This window comes from Ylistrum balloti, unplaced genomic scaffold, assembly GCF_031769215.1.
Source record: "Ylistrum balloti isolate Yb309-2 unplaced genomic scaffold, AGI_CSIRO_Ybal_v1 Utg370398, whole genome shotgun sequence".
NCBI lineage: Eukaryota > Metazoa > Mollusca > Bivalvia > Pectinida > Pectinidae > Ylistrum > Ylistrum balloti.
This window is the reverse complement of record NW_026782274.1, coordinates 615,749-633,369: the sequence shown is the minus strand read 5'-3', so window position 1 is coordinate 633,369 and position 17,621 is coordinate 615,749. Positions and strand designations below refer to the sequence as shown.

At 36.6% G+C, this 17,621-nt stretch overlaps 2 protein-coding genes across 2 annotated transcripts; one reads left to right on the top strand and one right to left on the bottom strand.

Annotated features, from left to right (window-relative positions):
• Positions 1-1,206: 1,206 nt before the first annotated feature.
• LOC132554377 (uncharacterized protein C19orf47-like) lies at positions 1,207-13,472 on the bottom strand. Its single transcript, XM_060218684.1, has 9 exons — positions 13,460-13,472; positions 12,486-12,688; positions 11,448-11,508; positions 11,135-11,266; positions 10,610-10,792; positions 9,953-10,065; positions 9,100-9,292; positions 8,004-8,162; positions 1,207-7,773 (listed from the first exon to the last, which is right to left on the bottom strand). Exons 1-9 carry the CDS (start codon positions 13,470-13,472, stop codon positions 7,634-7,636), a joined length of 1,197 nt encoding a protein of 398 aa, XP_060074667.1. The 3' UTR covers positions 1,207-7,633.
• A 134-nt stretch (positions 13,473-13,606) lies between these two features.
• On the top strand, positions 13,607-16,863 carry LOC132554380 (uncharacterized). The gene is made up of 4 exons (XM_060218687.1): positions 13,607-13,677; positions 14,191-14,291; positions 14,912-15,045; positions 15,641-16,863. Exons 1-4 carry the CDS (start codon positions 13,641-13,643, stop codon positions 15,786-15,788), a joined length of 420 nt encoding a protein of 139 aa, XP_060074670.1. The 5' UTR covers positions 13,607-13,640; the 3' UTR covers positions 15,789-16,863.
• Positions 16,864-17,621: the final 758 nt, after the last annotated feature.

Sequence of the window (17,621 nt, the reverse complement as noted above, 5' to 3'; positions counted from 1 at the left end):
GCTGAGTAAGGTAATCTTGTGGTAGAAATAATCCCTTCAAGATGATAGCCACAAACTGTTGTTGATGTTAGCGAGATGGTGATCACTGCAAGAGGTGCTGCGTTAGTGAGGCGCACCATCCATCAGGCTGAAATGAAACACTAGGGAAGGAGATTTCTGTACACAATTAAAATGCCAAAAAGCATAGGGCAATAACTTCTGAATCTAACTGCAGGAAAAAAACACTTGATGTTGTGGAGATTATGCCTACAAAATTTGAAAGAACTCAGTTGAAATCAGATTTCCAGACAAAATTAACATCAGGAAAACAAGGGGCAGCAACTCTTCTAAATACAGTAAAATCTAACTGATGTTCAGGATAGCATAACTTGTAAAGTGATAAAGCCTACAAAGGTTAAAGAAATAAGTTGAAACTGAGAGATCTACAGACAAAAGTATATGACAGATACACGGATGATGTTATACTGTAATATGCCCCACCAATGGGTGGTAAGTCAAAATGGCGATAACTTTTTTAATAAACAGGTAATAAGCTACTATGTAGTTATTTGCTGCATTAATGATCATAACTAAAAATTGCACAGAAGCCAATTTCACCTCTGAAGAGAAAACATTCCAGCACCTCTGAAGAGAAGACACTTCAGCTTCTCTTCATACCTTTGAAGAGAAGACACTTCAGCACCTCTGAAGAGAAGACACTTCAGCTTCTCTTCATACCTTTGAAGAGAAGACACTTCAGCACCTCTGAGAAGAGTTGTTGAAGGATGGATTAAAGAAGGTTAATTTGAAAAGTCCATCTTGATAGTGAGCTACAAATGGCAGAAATATGTACCCACATACTAAGATATTTCTATCTTTTTAAGTGTCTTGTACCATTTTTGACCTCGTAAGTGCACTGTGGTCTTAACATATAGGGGTATGCTTTATAAAACTATTTACTGGCAAACATTTCAACATGAAATGAGTTGAAAAAAAACTGTGGTTAAAGAAATCACAATTCAAATTTAAAATGACATTTATTTCAAACATGTATTCCTTTATGGCTGGTATATAAGAGGCCAAGTGCTGAAAGACTGAATATTGTGTAGGCAATTCAGTTCAGTAAGCAATTCTTTAATGGGTGAAGTAAGTGCACCTATCTTCTTTCAAAGAAAAAATGTGAAGTGCATTGAGACAATTTAAACAATGAAAACATAACTAGAGACATCGGAAATAGTTTTTATTTAGAGATTTACTGTACTACACTTTCCACTTTCTCAAAATCATATCACCAATTAGACAAGCACACTATGACATGGGAGGTAAAAATAACACAAATTTCTGATATTCACAAAATAATGTCACTGCAGACTAGAAATTCTTGATGAACAAAATATTGCAGACAATACTTTATTGTTAGCTTAAAAACGACAAAGTAAAAGGGATGTATCGTAAAAAGACTTTCGACTACACCTATGTTGGCAAGTTCTTTCGAATGTAGCCTGAAAAGCAAATGCAAAGTGAGCTGGTAGTAAATTGGATTAAATGTAAAACTTTGGTGCTTGTAAACTAAACACTGACAATGTAACAGAGAAAATATAGAAATCATCTGCAAAGTCTCAATAGTCTTCTCCGGGGGGAAGATCTGCCGATATACTCCAACGGATAAAAAAAAAATCTAACCACATTAGTGTCAAAGCCTTCAGTAATCCAGGAGGCCACTGATCAGCTCATCTATCATTGTAATGATCGTTTAAACAAGATTTCTGTCAAAACTGTATTGTGTAAACATTGTTAAAGCATTTTAAAACATACAAGGAAATAACATCACCATTTTTACTAATTTCCATACAAATTAAGTCTGCAAAATATTGAAAACTTGTTACTTTTAAGAAACGATTTACTTGTAGTGACAAGAAGTGATAGGACTTTATCATCCATTTTGATAACAGAAAACCTAATATTCAACACTTTTGTTCTCTATACAAAATGAAGTGTTCGTGCATCCAACTGTTACAATCACAAAGGTAAACACTTAAATGTCAATAGATGTACAATACATGTACAAAAATATATACTTTGTTAATGCCCAATAAAAGGATCTGTTATCTGACAACTCCTGGTTGTAGTTCTGACAGCTTTCAAGCAGCAATGTTGTAAACATAAATTCCATGCTATCAAAATATGTAGACCATGTTATATACACAGCTGAGCTTCATAAATCCAGTGAAAATAAAATAGTTATATAGCAAATCTAGATGGAAATCCAGGGTCTATATTTACTGTAATTAATTTCCCTCCAGCTGTCACTAATCAAAACCTCTGCAGAACACATTATCTATGTATTGTGAAATGAAATAACATTTATCTCATCTTATATTTCCTTTCCAGTCACCAGAAAGCTGGCTGCTTCAGTTCAGCCACCAATAACCTAGCTACTTCATTATTCTGCCACAACTACCAAACCTGATTGTATAGGCAATTCAGTTCAGTAAGCAATTCTTTAATGGGTGAAGTAAGTGCACCTATCTTCTTTACTGTACTGACCCTTTATCCATTCACTGTGGTTGTCCCAATATACCAGCCACCACTAAACTGGGCGTCCCAATAAACCAGCTACCACTAAACAGGGAATCCCAATAAACCAGATACCACTAAACTGGGAGTCCCAATATACCAGCCACCACTAAACTGGGAATCCCAATAAACCAGCCACCACTAAACTGGGAATCCCAATAAACCAGCCACCACTAAACTGGGAATCCCAATAAACCAGCCACCACTAAACTGGGAATCCCAATATACCAGCCACCACTAAACTGGGAATCCCAATAAACCAGCCACCACTAAACTGGGAATCCCAATAAACCAGCCACCACTAAACTGGGAATCCCAATAAACCAGATACCACTAAACTGAGAATCCCAATAAACCAGATACCACTAAACAGGGAATCCCAATAAACCAGCCACCACTAAACTGGGAATCCCAATAAACCAGCTACCACTAAACAGGGAATCCCAATATACCAGCCACCACTAAACTGGGAATCCCAATAAACCAGCCACCACTAAACTGGGAATCCCAATATAACAGCCACCACTAAACTGGGAATCCCAATATACCAGCCACCACTAAACTGGGAATCCCAATATACCAGCCACCACTAAACTGGGAATCCCAATAAACCAGATACAACTAAACTGAGAATCCCAATAAACCAGCTACCACTAAACAGGGAATCCCAATAAACCAGCCACCACTAAACAGGGAATCCCAATAAACCAGCCACCACTAAACTGGGAATCCCAATAAACCAGCCACCACTAAACAGGGAATCCCAATAAACCAGCCACCACTAAACAGGGAATCCCAATAAACCAGCCACCACTAAACTGGGAATCCCAATATACCAGCCACCACTAAACTGGGAATCCCAATATACCAGCCACCACTAAACTGGGAATCCCAATATAACAGCCACCACTAAACTGGGAATCCCAATATAACAGCCACCACTAAACTGGGAATCCCAATATACCAGCCACCACTAAACTGGGAATCCCAATATACCAGCCACCACTAAACTGGGAATCCCAATATACCAGCCACCACTAAACTGGGAATCCCAATATACCAGCCACCACTAAACTGGGAATCCCAATATACCAGCCACCACTAAACTGGGAATCCCAATATAACAGCCACCACTAAACTGGGAATCCCAATATACCAGCCACCACTAAACTGGGAATCCCAATATACCAGCCACCACTAAACTGGGAATCCCAATATACCAGCCACCACTAAACTGGGAATCCCAATATAACAGCCACCACTAAACTGGGAATCCCAATATACCAGCCACCACTAAACTGGGAATCCCAATATACCAGCCACCACTAAACTGGGAATCCCAATATAACAGCCACCACTAAACTGGGAGTCCCAATATACCAGCCACCACTAAACTGGGAGTCCCAATATACCAGCCACCACTAAACTGGGAATCCCAATATAACAGCTACCACTAAACTGGGAATCCCAATATACCAGCCACCACTAAACTGGGAATCCCAATATAACAGCCACCACTAAACTGGGAATCCCAATAAACCAGCCACCACTAAACTGGGAATCCCAATATACCAGCCACCACTAAACTGGGAATCCCAATATAACAGCCACCACTAAACAGGGAATCCCAATATAACAGCCACCACTAAACTGGGAATCCCAATATAACAGCCACCACTAAACTGGGAATCCCAATATACCAGCCACCACTAAACTGGGAATCCCAATATAACAGCTACCACTAAACTGGGAGTCCCAATATACCAGCCACCACTAAACTGGGAATCCCAATATAACAGCCACCACTAAACTGGGAGTCCAATATAACAGCCACCACTAAACTGGGAGTCCCAATATACCAGCTACCACTAAACTGGGAGTCCAAGTATCCAGTCATCACTAGTTTGGTCATCACAATATACCAGCCACCACTAAACTGGGAATCCCAATATAACAGCCACCACTAAACTGGGAATCCCAATATAACAGCCACCACTAAACTGGGAATCCCAATAAACCAGCTACCACTAAACTGGGAATCCCAATATAACAGCCACCACTAAACTGGGAATCCCAATAAACCAGCTACCACTAAACTGGGAATCCCAATATACCAGCCACCACTAAACTGGGAATCCCAATATAACAGCTACCACTAAACTGGGAATCCCAATATAACAGCCACCACTAAACTGGGAATCCCAATATACCAGCTACCACTAAACTGGGAGTCCAAGTATCCAGTCATCACTAGTTTGGTCATCACAATATACCAGCCACCACTAAACTGGGCATTCCAATATGCAGCCACCACTAAACTGGGCATTCCAATATCTAGATGCCACTTAACTGGGAGTCCCAATATACCAGCCACCACTAAACTGGGAGTCCCAATATACCAGCCACCACTTAACTAGGCGTCCAAGTATCCAGTCATCACTAGTTTGGTCATCCCAATATACCAGCCACCACTAAACTGGGAGTCCCAATATACCAGCCACTACTTAACTAGGCGTCCAAGTATCCAGTCATCACTAGTTTGGTCATCCCAATATACCAGCCACCACTAAACTGGGAGTCCCAATATACCAGCCACTACTTAACTAGGCGTCCAAGTATCCAGTCATCACTAGTTTGATTGTCCCAATATACCAGCCACCACTAAACTGGGAGTCCAAGTATCCAGTCATCACTAGTTTGGTCGTCCCAATATACCAGCCACCACTAAACTGGGCATTCCAATATCTAGATGCCACTTAACTGGGAGTCCCAATATACCAGCCACCACTAAACTGGGTGTCCAAGTATCCAGTCATCACTAATTTGGTTAGCCCTAATATCTAAAATGCCACTTATTTGGTCATCCCAGTATCAACACACCACTAATCTGGTTGCCCACTTTCTTGTCATTCTTTGTCAAGATAGACCTTTTTCCAAGGGAATCATGATAGCTGGATTATTTACTGGGAAGAAAGGTTAATAGCTGGATTATTTATTTCGAACAAAGGTAAGTAGCTGGATTATTTACTGGGAATAAAGGTAAGTAGCTGGATTATTTACCGGGCATAAAGGTAAGTAGCTGGATTATTTACTGAGAATAATGGTAAGTAGCTGGATTATTTACTGGGAATAAAGGTTAATAGCTGGATTATTTACTGAGAATAATGGTAAGTAGCTGGATTATTTACTGAGAATAAAGGTAAGTAGCTGGATTATTTACTGAGAATAAAGGTAAGTAGCTGGATTATTTACTGAGAATAATGGTAAGTAGCTGGATTATTTACCGGGAATAAAGGTAAGTAGCTGGATTATTTACTGGGAATAAAGGTAAGTAGCTGGATTATTTACCGGGAATAAAGGTAAGTAGCTGGATTATTTACCGGGAATAAAGGTAAGTAGCTGGATTATTTACCGGGCATAAAGGTAAGTAACTGGATTGTCTACCAGGCAGTGCTGTTTCTGTAATTTGGGATTTATCTTTCAACATATATGTACCAGTATTTACTTCAACTGAATGAGTCTGAATCAATGACTGGAAAGTACGAAGGCTGCATATCTATAATTATATGACAACCAGGAACACAAAGATGACTGAATTATTTAGTAGGGATGATCTGTTAAGACTGAATAGCTGTACGGTTTCCTGAGAAAGAGATTTGACTGTTTACTGCTAGGAATAAAAGCTACTGACAACTTTGTACTGTTTCCGGGGAATAGAAATGATTATGGAAACTTTAATATCAAATCCAACAACAAACGATAATCAGTTCACAAAGTGTCAGATCTTAAAAATACTTAATATCTCTCTGGCATCAACAGGTTTTCCACTTATAGAAACTGATGATCATGGAATTCTATAACGTAAATATTACATTTACTTCACATTGTATATAAAATATCATTACAACTGATGTTTGTAATCCTCGAGTTAATGCAACTTTCATCCTTCCATACTGTATGATAGTCCTTGTCACAAATTATACCACTAACAATCACACATATATACGTCTAATCCACTATGTTAGTGTGAAATACAATGTATTGAGTATGATGATCTACTTTCATGCTCAAACTTTACCTAACAATGGTACTCCATGACATCTACCTTGATATATATCAAAATCCTAATGAACTTTACCTAATCATACAATCAGTGTAGTACTAAACGACCTTCACCCTCATTCAATTTACCTCCTCATTCTCGTCAAACCTGTCTGACAAGTTGGGTAAAAATCTTAATAGGTCTGCTAAAGGAATCCTATTACAATTGTTCTCCGGTCACATAATAGTTAATTCCATTTCACATAAGCAGAACATAAAACCTGAACTTGCACATAAAACCAGAATATCTAATGGCAATACAGTGAACAAAGTCAACAGCTTTTATCTTTATAATTTAAGAATTGAGCATTACCTTGCTAGCAGTACATCTGTAGGTGAAATGTACAATACCTTTACCTTTATAAGCCAGAAAACTACAAATAATATAGGTACATACATTTATATGTACTTCTTCTGCTCCGTTTTCCATACTTTTTCTGGGAACAAGTACAGAAGTATGCACACTTGTGACCACTTTGATAAAAATAAAAAGAACCACTTGGCAGCATAAAGGTCAAAGTTGACTTTTCAAAGAATAGGTATAAGCCTAACAATTGGTCAGGAATATCTTCTGGGACCAACAAGCTTGCTGTAAGATACTCAAAGGATGAACAGAAGATAGGTGTATTGACATGGCAGTTCTTTGATTTCAAAGATGATCTACTGACTCATAACTCATGTAAACATTACACTGATCAGACACTGACTGGCTCTTTTTTTTTTTACGTAAGATGACCTTGACTTTTATGAACTGGGTGACCCTGATTTTATAAGATGTTATGTATAGATCCTACATCTGTACATTTCATATAGTATGTGTGTTAAGTGATATACATCATACTACCATAGTAAAGAGATCAAAATTCCTAACTGAACCTTTCAACTATGTCAAAGGTCATAAGATCACCTTCTACTTCAAACATGTGTTGCTGAATACTGAAGCACCTATACAACAAATCCACTGGTGTTAGGGTTGTCATGAAGTGGCCTTCTTTCCTAGTCGGCTGAATACACCTGATCCTTTCTTTTCTGCTCCTGTTGCTTTGAGGTTGGTGATCTTAGGAGCAGGCTTTGTACTGGAGGTAACTTTCTGTTCGCCTAGACGTTTCTGAATCCCTGCAATTTCGATAAATATTGACAATGGTATGGCATGGCATTACAAACAACTTTTGTAGCTGAATCGCAAAAAAAAAAAAAAAGAGAGAAAAGAAACCCAAGAAAATAACTGATTATAACAAGAAATACATCTGTATAGAATTTAAAAAAACAATTACAATCACAGCTAATGTACAAGAAAGGACAAAATATTTCTTATTTGAATACTTTACAGCTTTATAACTACCAACCTGATTTCTTTCGGACAGGCTTATCTCCTTCCTCAGATGTCGTACTGGACACAGCACAGCTAACTCCCACCTTCTTACCTAATCGGTCCTGTAGACTCCTTGATGCAACTGCCCCAAAGATTCCCTCAGTTGTGGGAGATTTTACAGCTGTAGGACCAGCTAGGGAGGAAGTAGTATAAATTATTCCAAATCATCAAATACTGGAACTGAAAGACTTACTTTCAAAACAGATACTTTTTCTAGTCTCAAATTATAAATACAGATAAGCAGAGATACTGTGAGGATCTGGTATACTAACACTTGTATGGATTTGAATTATTTGATATTCCAGATTTGTGGTTTTTGATAACACACTTATTATTTTGTAGACACACATTTTAATTATAGCAGCATTCTCTTTCACATAAATGTTTGCCTACCAAGTCAACTTAATATAAGCCATCAATTAAAATTTTTTAAATGCTGTCCCTTACAATGCAATTTGTGCTTCTGACTGGTCAAAAATTACAGAGTATGTAATTATTATATTCATAATACATGTTTGGATTCTGCCTGTTTCAGAGTAACATCATAATATATTTAGAGGTGTTTCAACTAATCAAGAATTTGCTATCTTATGTATTGTTGACCTTTAAATCTCAGATCTGATTACGAATTCCCACCTGAAAACAAAGCCATGCATGAAATCTGAGTTTGCTCTGTACAAGAGAAACTGAATTTCTATTCCTAGCAATAAAGTATCTGACTTTGAAGCCAAGTTTGTCTAAGTAACTATTGGAGTTAAATAGCAGAATCACATTTCCTTTCAACAATTACGAAGAATTTGACCTTTAGATCTGTAATATGTAATGCTGAGACAGAGATCAAATGGAGAGACCTGCATAATTACAATATCCTTTTTTCTTGTCTGGAGAATTAATTTTATAAAGGTTAATTCTGGGAAATACTTCTATACTTTTGGTCACTTTCCATTACTAATAAGTCCTTTACTTCAATATAAAGACGATTAAATCACCAAAAACCAAGATTAATATCATAATACAATATTTATCAAATTCTTGGACCTAACTCAAATCAATTCTCTAAAGATTTGTACCTGTTTTTGTAACGGAGACAGTAGATGTTGTGAGGACAACCTTATTACGTTTAACTGGGGAGGGAGTAGACTTGAGGACTCCAGCGTATCCTAGTGGCTCTCCATCTTCGTCATCGTCCTCCTCATCCATAGATGTTGATGTGGCAGCTCGCTTTACTGCCTTCTTGCCTCCAAGTCGACTGAACACTGAGGACTGCGGTGATAGTATTAACTTATATAGTGTTGAACAAATAATTTTTCAAAAAGTCAAATTGAATATCTGACAGTTGTAAAATAAGGTCGAATTTAAAATCTGACAGTTGTAAAATAAGGTCAAATTAAAAATCTGACAGTTGTAAGATAAGATCAAATTGAAAATCTGACACTTTTAAAATAAGGTCATCTTTCAATGATATAATTGCTTCTATATGTAATTGCTCACATAAAAAACATTTTCTTTTGAATGAAATTGGCTTTTTCACAGAATAAGCTGAATATAGAAAAGGAGGACGAAACGCTACTGACATCTGGCACCTAAGTATAAATACCGGGTTCAGGGATAGCAAGGCTAAACCACAGAAGGACGCAACAGGCCAGTTTAAAACTTAAAGATAAATGCAGAAATTTAGATTTCAAGGCTATAACATCTATCGACCTTGTTTGACCATGAAGATGTTATCTAAATGACAAGTATGACTGACGACATGAGAAAATACTTCTTAAGTACACTGGTAGTGTTTACACCAGAATAAGGGAATCAATAAAGGCATGTAGCAAAAGACAAAAACATGAAATACATAAAAATGCATTACTCAAAAATAACTTTAACACATGTTTTTTCTGTTATCACTATCAGTTTGGTGCAGTTCTTTACCTCAGCACTGGCAGACTTAATGATCATCCCTCCACCTTCTGTAAATGTGGTTGATCTGCCTTTGTTGTCTGCCCCTAGTCTATTGAACACAGAATTTCCCTTGACACTTGACCCTGTTTAAAACAAACATCAATCAGATCACATGACATTTTCTCTTTGTTGACTTTACCGCTGAAAAAAACCCCATATTCATATATTTACTGTAGAAATTATTAGGGTGTTTATTCGACAATAAGCTCATGCCTTGTTGTAAATCCATCAATATCTATCTCAGCAGAATTATCCAGAATCACAAATAAATGTTACTCCATTGTCCTGAGGATAAGTCCATCACTGACTTTGAGGTGATAATGTGTTGACCTTGTAACTATTGCAAGAACTAGGAAATGTCAAATTACATTGCAATGTCTTCATTACCTGGGAAATGTTACGGCCTCTCCTTAAAGGTAAGAATCTAATTACCATTATTATTTAACAGTCAAAGAAAAGATCACTTTATTCAAGAAAATTTTCTCTGAAATCAAAACTGATACAACATGATAATGTTGTTCATATTGAGAATTTAGAGCATATCAACATTTTTTTCTTCATAATTTATGTAATTATACAGCTTTCACTTTTTTTTTAAAATAATGACAAAATTTAGATGAAACTGACCTGATTTCGCTTTTAATATTTTTTGTGTCTTTGCCGTGGTTCCAGCAGGCATAGTAATCTTGTACTTTCCTTCATGTTCAGGGAACACTCGTCGAGATTTTGGCACAGGTACAACTTCCTCAAGTTTTTTAGGGTTCAGCTTAATTTTACTGATATTTCTTGATGTTGGAACTGGAGAGGACCCTGTGTCAAATATCAAAAATTAGCATCATTTCAACATAAAAATTTATCTCCAAGCTTGGAATTATAACAACCATCTTTCAAAGAAATTCTGCTAAAAAAAAACATGTATTTAATAAAGTCTCTTTAAGCAAAGATAGTTTCAGCAAATGTAATTCATTTTGCTCTAAATATATCTTTAGAAATTTTTTCTTGGTATATTTTTTTTTCATTCTTAATTTGACAAATGTATTTTGAATTTAGTGCCTAGATGTTGAACTATTTCCAGTAATCAATAACAATACATGTTCATGTAACTGAGTAGAAGAAGACCCAGGTTTGATAATGAACACATGAAAGACATACTGGCTGATCCTGGTGGTGTTCCAAGCCTTGCTGACAATTCCCTTGATATCTTTGGTACATGTACAACAGGAAGGTTCATTGGGCCTGCATCCGGATCTTTCCCAAGGTAATGATCAACAATCCGACTGGCAGCTGTTACAAACATGAGAATGAAGCAGATTTATGATCAATTAATGTCTATATCATGTAGTCTTTTTTGCTATAGTATGTTATTAATCACAATATGTAATCACAATTCAAACAAACATTTGCAATGAATAATGCGAAGTTTTTGATAAATTTCTTCCTGTAATAGTAGAATTGTATTTTTTACCTGTGGATCTCCTTGGGGTTGGTGAAGGCTGTGAGCCCCTTAATGTTTTCTCCCTTTGCTCCTGAGGAATACAGAAGAAAAAACTGAATTTCATAATGTTTATAGACAGAATGGTATAAGTAAATAAAAACAAATTGCCAAGTTTGATTGTACAGCCTCATCTTGGATATGTAGGAATTGTATAACTTGGAGCTATATGGGTATAAGTTCCTTATTTATGTTAATTCAGATTGTTTGAATATGTGTGACTTTATCCTTTTATTTATTTTAGTTCTCCCTTGTATGAAAGATGTAATACATATTATAGACATAGTCTTTATTTACATATACTTTGTGGTATTAGTGTATTCAGGGGCAACTATGTTCCCCCTCCCAACTTATGTATGTATGTGCTAGTCTGAAGCTCCACCAATTGAGCTAAAGAGAACTTCTCTTTAGCTCATTTGGTTGAGCATCAGACTAGTGAGCCAGGGGTCCTGGGTTCGATTCCTAGTGGAGGCATTGAAATAAATAATGACCGCTGTTACATTCGTGCCAATGTATGGACCCGGAAATAGTACTAGGCATACCCTACCAACATCGCTGTAACATCTGGAAACTTGAGGACAAGTTATTTCCCGGAGGGGAAGTATGTAACCCTGGTAAAATACTAGCCACAATATACCACTCGGCTAGAGAGAACTTCTCTTTAGCTCGATTGGTTGAGCGTCAGACCAGCAAGCCAGGGGTCCCAGGTTCGATTCCTAGCAGAGGCATTGAAATAAATAATGACCTCAGTTACAAGTATAACAGTGACTTTACTGTACATACTATACACCAAGAATTGTATTTCTATCAATAACAAGCACTAATATGGTTTTCACATCACCAATGTACAGCCTACTGTTGTGTAAAGTACATTTTACTAAAACATCTCAGAAATTACAAAAAAAAACCCATTATTATAAGTCAATTTCACATATATCTTCAATTTCAAGTGTATACAAATCATGTTTACCTGTATCTAAATTCAAGTTGTCTGGACAGACATATTTTTACCTGTATGTGTACTGTCTTGGCATGTTTGAGGATGTTGATGACATCGCCCAGGATTGAAATTCCCATACAGTTAAGGTAGTCCTTTGTCAGGTCCTGGAGCATGTCCCGTGTGATTCTGTTGTCTGTAAATGTCACTGCATAGTTGGCAGAGTCTCCAGCTGGTATACCAGCATCCTTAAAGAACTTCATCCAGTATGATGTCTCTGTAAAGGGTAAAAATAAAGCAGTGTCATTTAATACATGCAGCTGACATTTGCCAAAGCATTCTCCACTGATTCTGAAACAAATTCTTCAGGTTGGTGAGTATATATAGAAAAAAAGAAGTTCTAATAACACAAACACAATGGAGTTTTGTACAATGTTTCACTCACTAACACAGTCACATTCAAGAGAAGAATCACCAGTGTGATGTGTATTTAGCACTGATATACACAGTGTGCGAAATGCTAATGAATTGACAAGAATATTATTTTATTATGAATTTCAATTGAATTCTATTTTTTGTCTTGTTTGAAGTCCATCTATTTAAAATAAATGATATCTGATATTTCCATCAACATCATTTCCAACTAGTCAATATCATGTACCATCAACACTAAATTTAACAGATTACCGGGTAGCTAATATCGAGATACAAGTAATGAACGGTGATCAACTCGAACTTAAGAGTTTTGAAAATAAAACAATATAAAAAGCAATATCCTGGTGTTTTCACGGACTTAGATATATCTTAAGTTCGTGTTGATTGGTAATCGGATTGTCAAATCGATCAATTGTCATGATGTGGCTTGCAAGTCCTGGCAAAATAGACAAGTTACTTGTTCACCCTTTTTCAATTTAAATCACTACATGAATCATATTAAGGCACATCAATGTTTAAACTTTTAAAATGTGTTGCTTCATTCTTGTCTTTTTGATCAATAATCATTACACACAACTTGAAAAGTAATCGTAGAATTTTGTGGTCACATTACCTGGGAAAGCCATCTTTGACTGTTACGCCAATGTCAAAACCCGAGGAGTACCAAACGTAAAGGCAAGGTCGATGAAATGTTTCCCGATATGATAATAATAACATGAAAGGTATTCCGAGTGGAAAAATCTTGACATTTCGAACGCTTAATGTAAAGAAAAAAGTAACTTTCTAAACCAGTTATGAATTCTGTTCCAACCTGGGATCAACTCATAAGAGGTACAAAACGATAAACGATATTGTAGATATATTTTACTAAGTTTTGGACGTGTAATGTGATAGATATTCTGTCATTCTGTGAGTAAGGTTCATTGTCTTGTTTTGTTTGATATACAATAATACATTTGTTTTAACACGATCGCGGTAGATCTTTCTAAGCTTGCAGGATCTGTCATCCATACATCTACAACATAAAGCCTAACAAAGACAGTCAAAATTAAAACTGAACCAAACCGTGACAAGATAATTCATCTCTTGAAATATGACTGAATGATATGTTTGTTATGCAGAAAAGTTTACTTGAAGAGACACATAGCAAACAATTACTTTAATCGACATGACATAAATCATTCACTGCTGACATGCTCAGCTGTTTGTGTAAGTCAGAGACATATATAACACGATATAACGTGATATATACGTCTCTGTGTAAGTTGACTAATTCTAAAGGTTAGATGTGCCATGCCCTCTTTGATTCCATATCATACTGTGTATCCGAATGGTTTGTTTCAGATCAGCTGTTGAGGCATAATTTAGTGAGTGGAGTACTCCTCTTGACTAGACATGGTCAACCTGCATATACTTATGGAGAACTTGACATCGACCCTACTGTGGTAAAGACGCATACATCCAACCTGCATGTTTCCATTTTACTCTGTTTTTCAATTAGTGTGACACCCTTTTTTCCAACATATGTTGTAACAAATAGAATGCTTGATAAATCACTTGGTTATGTCCTCTGCAATTTGGAAAGGATCATTCTGGATAATATGTGATGGGATTCCTGTATGAGGTTCAGCAAGGTATTCTTCAGCTTACTTTCTATAGGAGACCAGTCTCAAAATGATCCTGGCTGATGATGAGTTAATAAACCTAGCAACCAAACAAGATAATAGAAACAAGAACAATGTACTGACTGATACACTGTGCCACAATGAAGGGATTGTCCGTGTTAACTTGTATGATAACACTGTTAACATAATTAGATACTTACATTGTGTGTGTTTCTACTGCATAATTGACCCATTTACATCTTCAATGTAGCTACAGGTGTCTATATTACCTTCTGCATTTTGACTATTAAAAAATGAAATTTGAATACTTATATAAAAAAATGAATACATCTTATAAAATCTAAATACTCTTGTTCATGTGACCCATTAGCACTGTAGTCTATATATAATTAGGAATTTTCCAGAGGAACAATATTCACTATAAAACTTTTATTTTGCAGGAGGAATCAAAACATTTTGTTCAGGCATTCCGACAAATACAATCACAACAGGCAACCCAGAATGACACCCTTACCATTCAGTTTAAAAATAGACAGAAAGTCAATTTTACAGTCTACAAAAGGTCTCACTGCAGGTAATAATTTCTGATATTCATACACAACAAATTAAGAAGTTTGCTTCAAGAACAAATAAGATATATGTTTTCATGAATGTTTAAATGAAATGGGCCCATGTCACCTTTTCTGTAGAACATATTTATTTTTTAATCATGTGCTTTTTCTGTCCATCACCTGTTTGTTATTATTGCTTGTAATATCAGCTGTTATCATATTTCAGATACTATTTATTGTGCCACTCAGTACAAGTACAGAAAAGTACATACATTTGTTTGCTTGATATAGTTAAAGTTCTTGTTATCTGAATTTTATATCATGAGCTTATTAAGGAAACAATCAACAGCATCATTTTTATTGTTATTATATACACACAACTAAGCTTGTGTGAGGTTTCTGGAATCTACATGTTCTTTCCTCTACATTTTGATTTTGTCTGGCTATTATGCATTCATTTATAATCAAGTCTTTTCAAATTTTTTATGTAATGCCGTCACCTAATGTATTTGTACCCTTGTACATGACTTTTCATTTTGACCCGTCTGCAAAGAAGTTATGGAACTCTGTTGAAATTGATAACAATGACTCCTGCATTCTTTTTTTTTCTGTTTTCAGTATCTATGCCACATCAGGTGGAAACAGGGATGGTCTTATGATCTGTAACCTTCCCCATGGAGTAATGCTGTGTACATACCATCTTCCCACCCAATCTGGGAAAGTCATCCCTATGGTGGAACACTTTTGTGACATGCTAAGGGCATGAAGACCAACAGAGCACCTACTAAAGTGTTATTGAAGTAGATGGTGTCTGACCGAGGAACACCTGTCTCATCAAACAGTCTACTGGGGAGATAAGCCAGGCAAGAGGCATAGTGGTTGCTTGATATTGGAACCCAAAAGACAACCAAGTAAAAAGCAAAGATAGATGAATTATGCCTGTTTGATGATCACTACGCATTTAAATGCATGTGCCCCACCAAGCAAGACTTCCACAGAGATCATGTTTAGGTCTGTGCACCAAGTTAATCAACTCAATAAAGAAAGATAAATGGAAGGGGAACCATTGTGAGACAGTGAATGCATGGTGCAATCTGAATTGCTGATGGATCACTACAACAGGACCATAAGGCAAAGCATGTTTCACATCGGTATGGAAGAGAGATTGATGATCACAAGGAAAAGCAGCTGTCACAGTGATATGAAAGGGAGATTGATGATAACAAGCAAAGCAGCTTTCACAATGATATGGAGGAGAGATAAATGATCACCAGCAAAGCAGCTGTCACAGTGATATGGAAGAGAGATTGATGATCACAAGGAAAAGCAGCTGTCACAGTGATATGGAAGAGAGATTGATGATCACCAGCAAAGCAGCTGTCACAGTGATTTGGAAGAGAGATTGATGATCACAAGGAAAAGCAGCTGTCACAGTGATATGGAAGAGAGATTGATGATCACCAGCAAAGCAGCTGTCGCCATGATATGAAGTGTGAACGGATGCTGTATGATGGATAATCACCAGGCAATACAGGTGTCACAGATAGAGAAGGGTTAATTGATGCTGGGTATTCGAGGACCATCAAGGAAGACAACTTACAGAAATAAGTGCATCATAATCAAATTAAACATTGTGCAAATTTAAGCCTAACTTTATTAAGTTCTTCAACAATGATGCTAACTACAACACATTTACCAGCCTGTTTAACCTATCTGATGCAGGATCTCTGCAGTCCAGGTCATGTACTTAAGATATCATGGTAATCTGGTGTTTGAGAAATCACTGTATTTCAATATCAATATGTGATCGTAATTGTGAATTAAATAGTTGTGGAAATAGACATCTATGTTTCTTGTTTATGCAGGTTGTTGTGATGTTCGTATATGAGTTTCTTTTCATGTAGGATTTTTTATGCTCCCAGAAGGGAGATTATATAGTCACTGCTTCGTCTATTTCTCCATCTGTGTGTCCGTCTGTCTGTCTGTTTGTCCACACATCTGTCGTAATTTTCTCTGGAGCATAACACAAAAACTAAGTGGTATCAACATAAAACTTTAAAAGAAGATAGATCTCAACAAGGAGAAGTGCACTTCATGGATCTTGCTCAAATTTAATATATAGGTTCCCCTTGATCCCTAGTTATGACTGTTTGATTTTTGGACCGAGCAGAAAAATGAAATGGCCGACAGGCGGCGGTCTTGAATTTGGCAGTTTAAGGTTATTATACCCTCTGCAACAATGTTTGGAGGGGTATATTGGAATCACCCTGTTTGACTGTCTGACTAGCCGACAGTCTGTCTGTCCAGTATATTGTGCCAAGGGTATCTAAAGTACTGAAGCAATATTTCTTAAACTTGGCATGCTACATTCCTTTGAAATTCAGTTGTGCCCTTTCGCATTTCTAAAGCCTATAATTTGACATATAAGATGTTCCAAAACCATTACTTTGGAAACACTTTGAAGGCTTCTGTTTGGTTAAAATTAAGCTATCTGATTCAGTTGAAAATTGCTATAAAACGGTTTAGGGGGATGACAAAAAAACAATGATACTGTTTTCGAAAAAAATTAAAAATTGTTTCCATTTGGTTGCAATGGTGA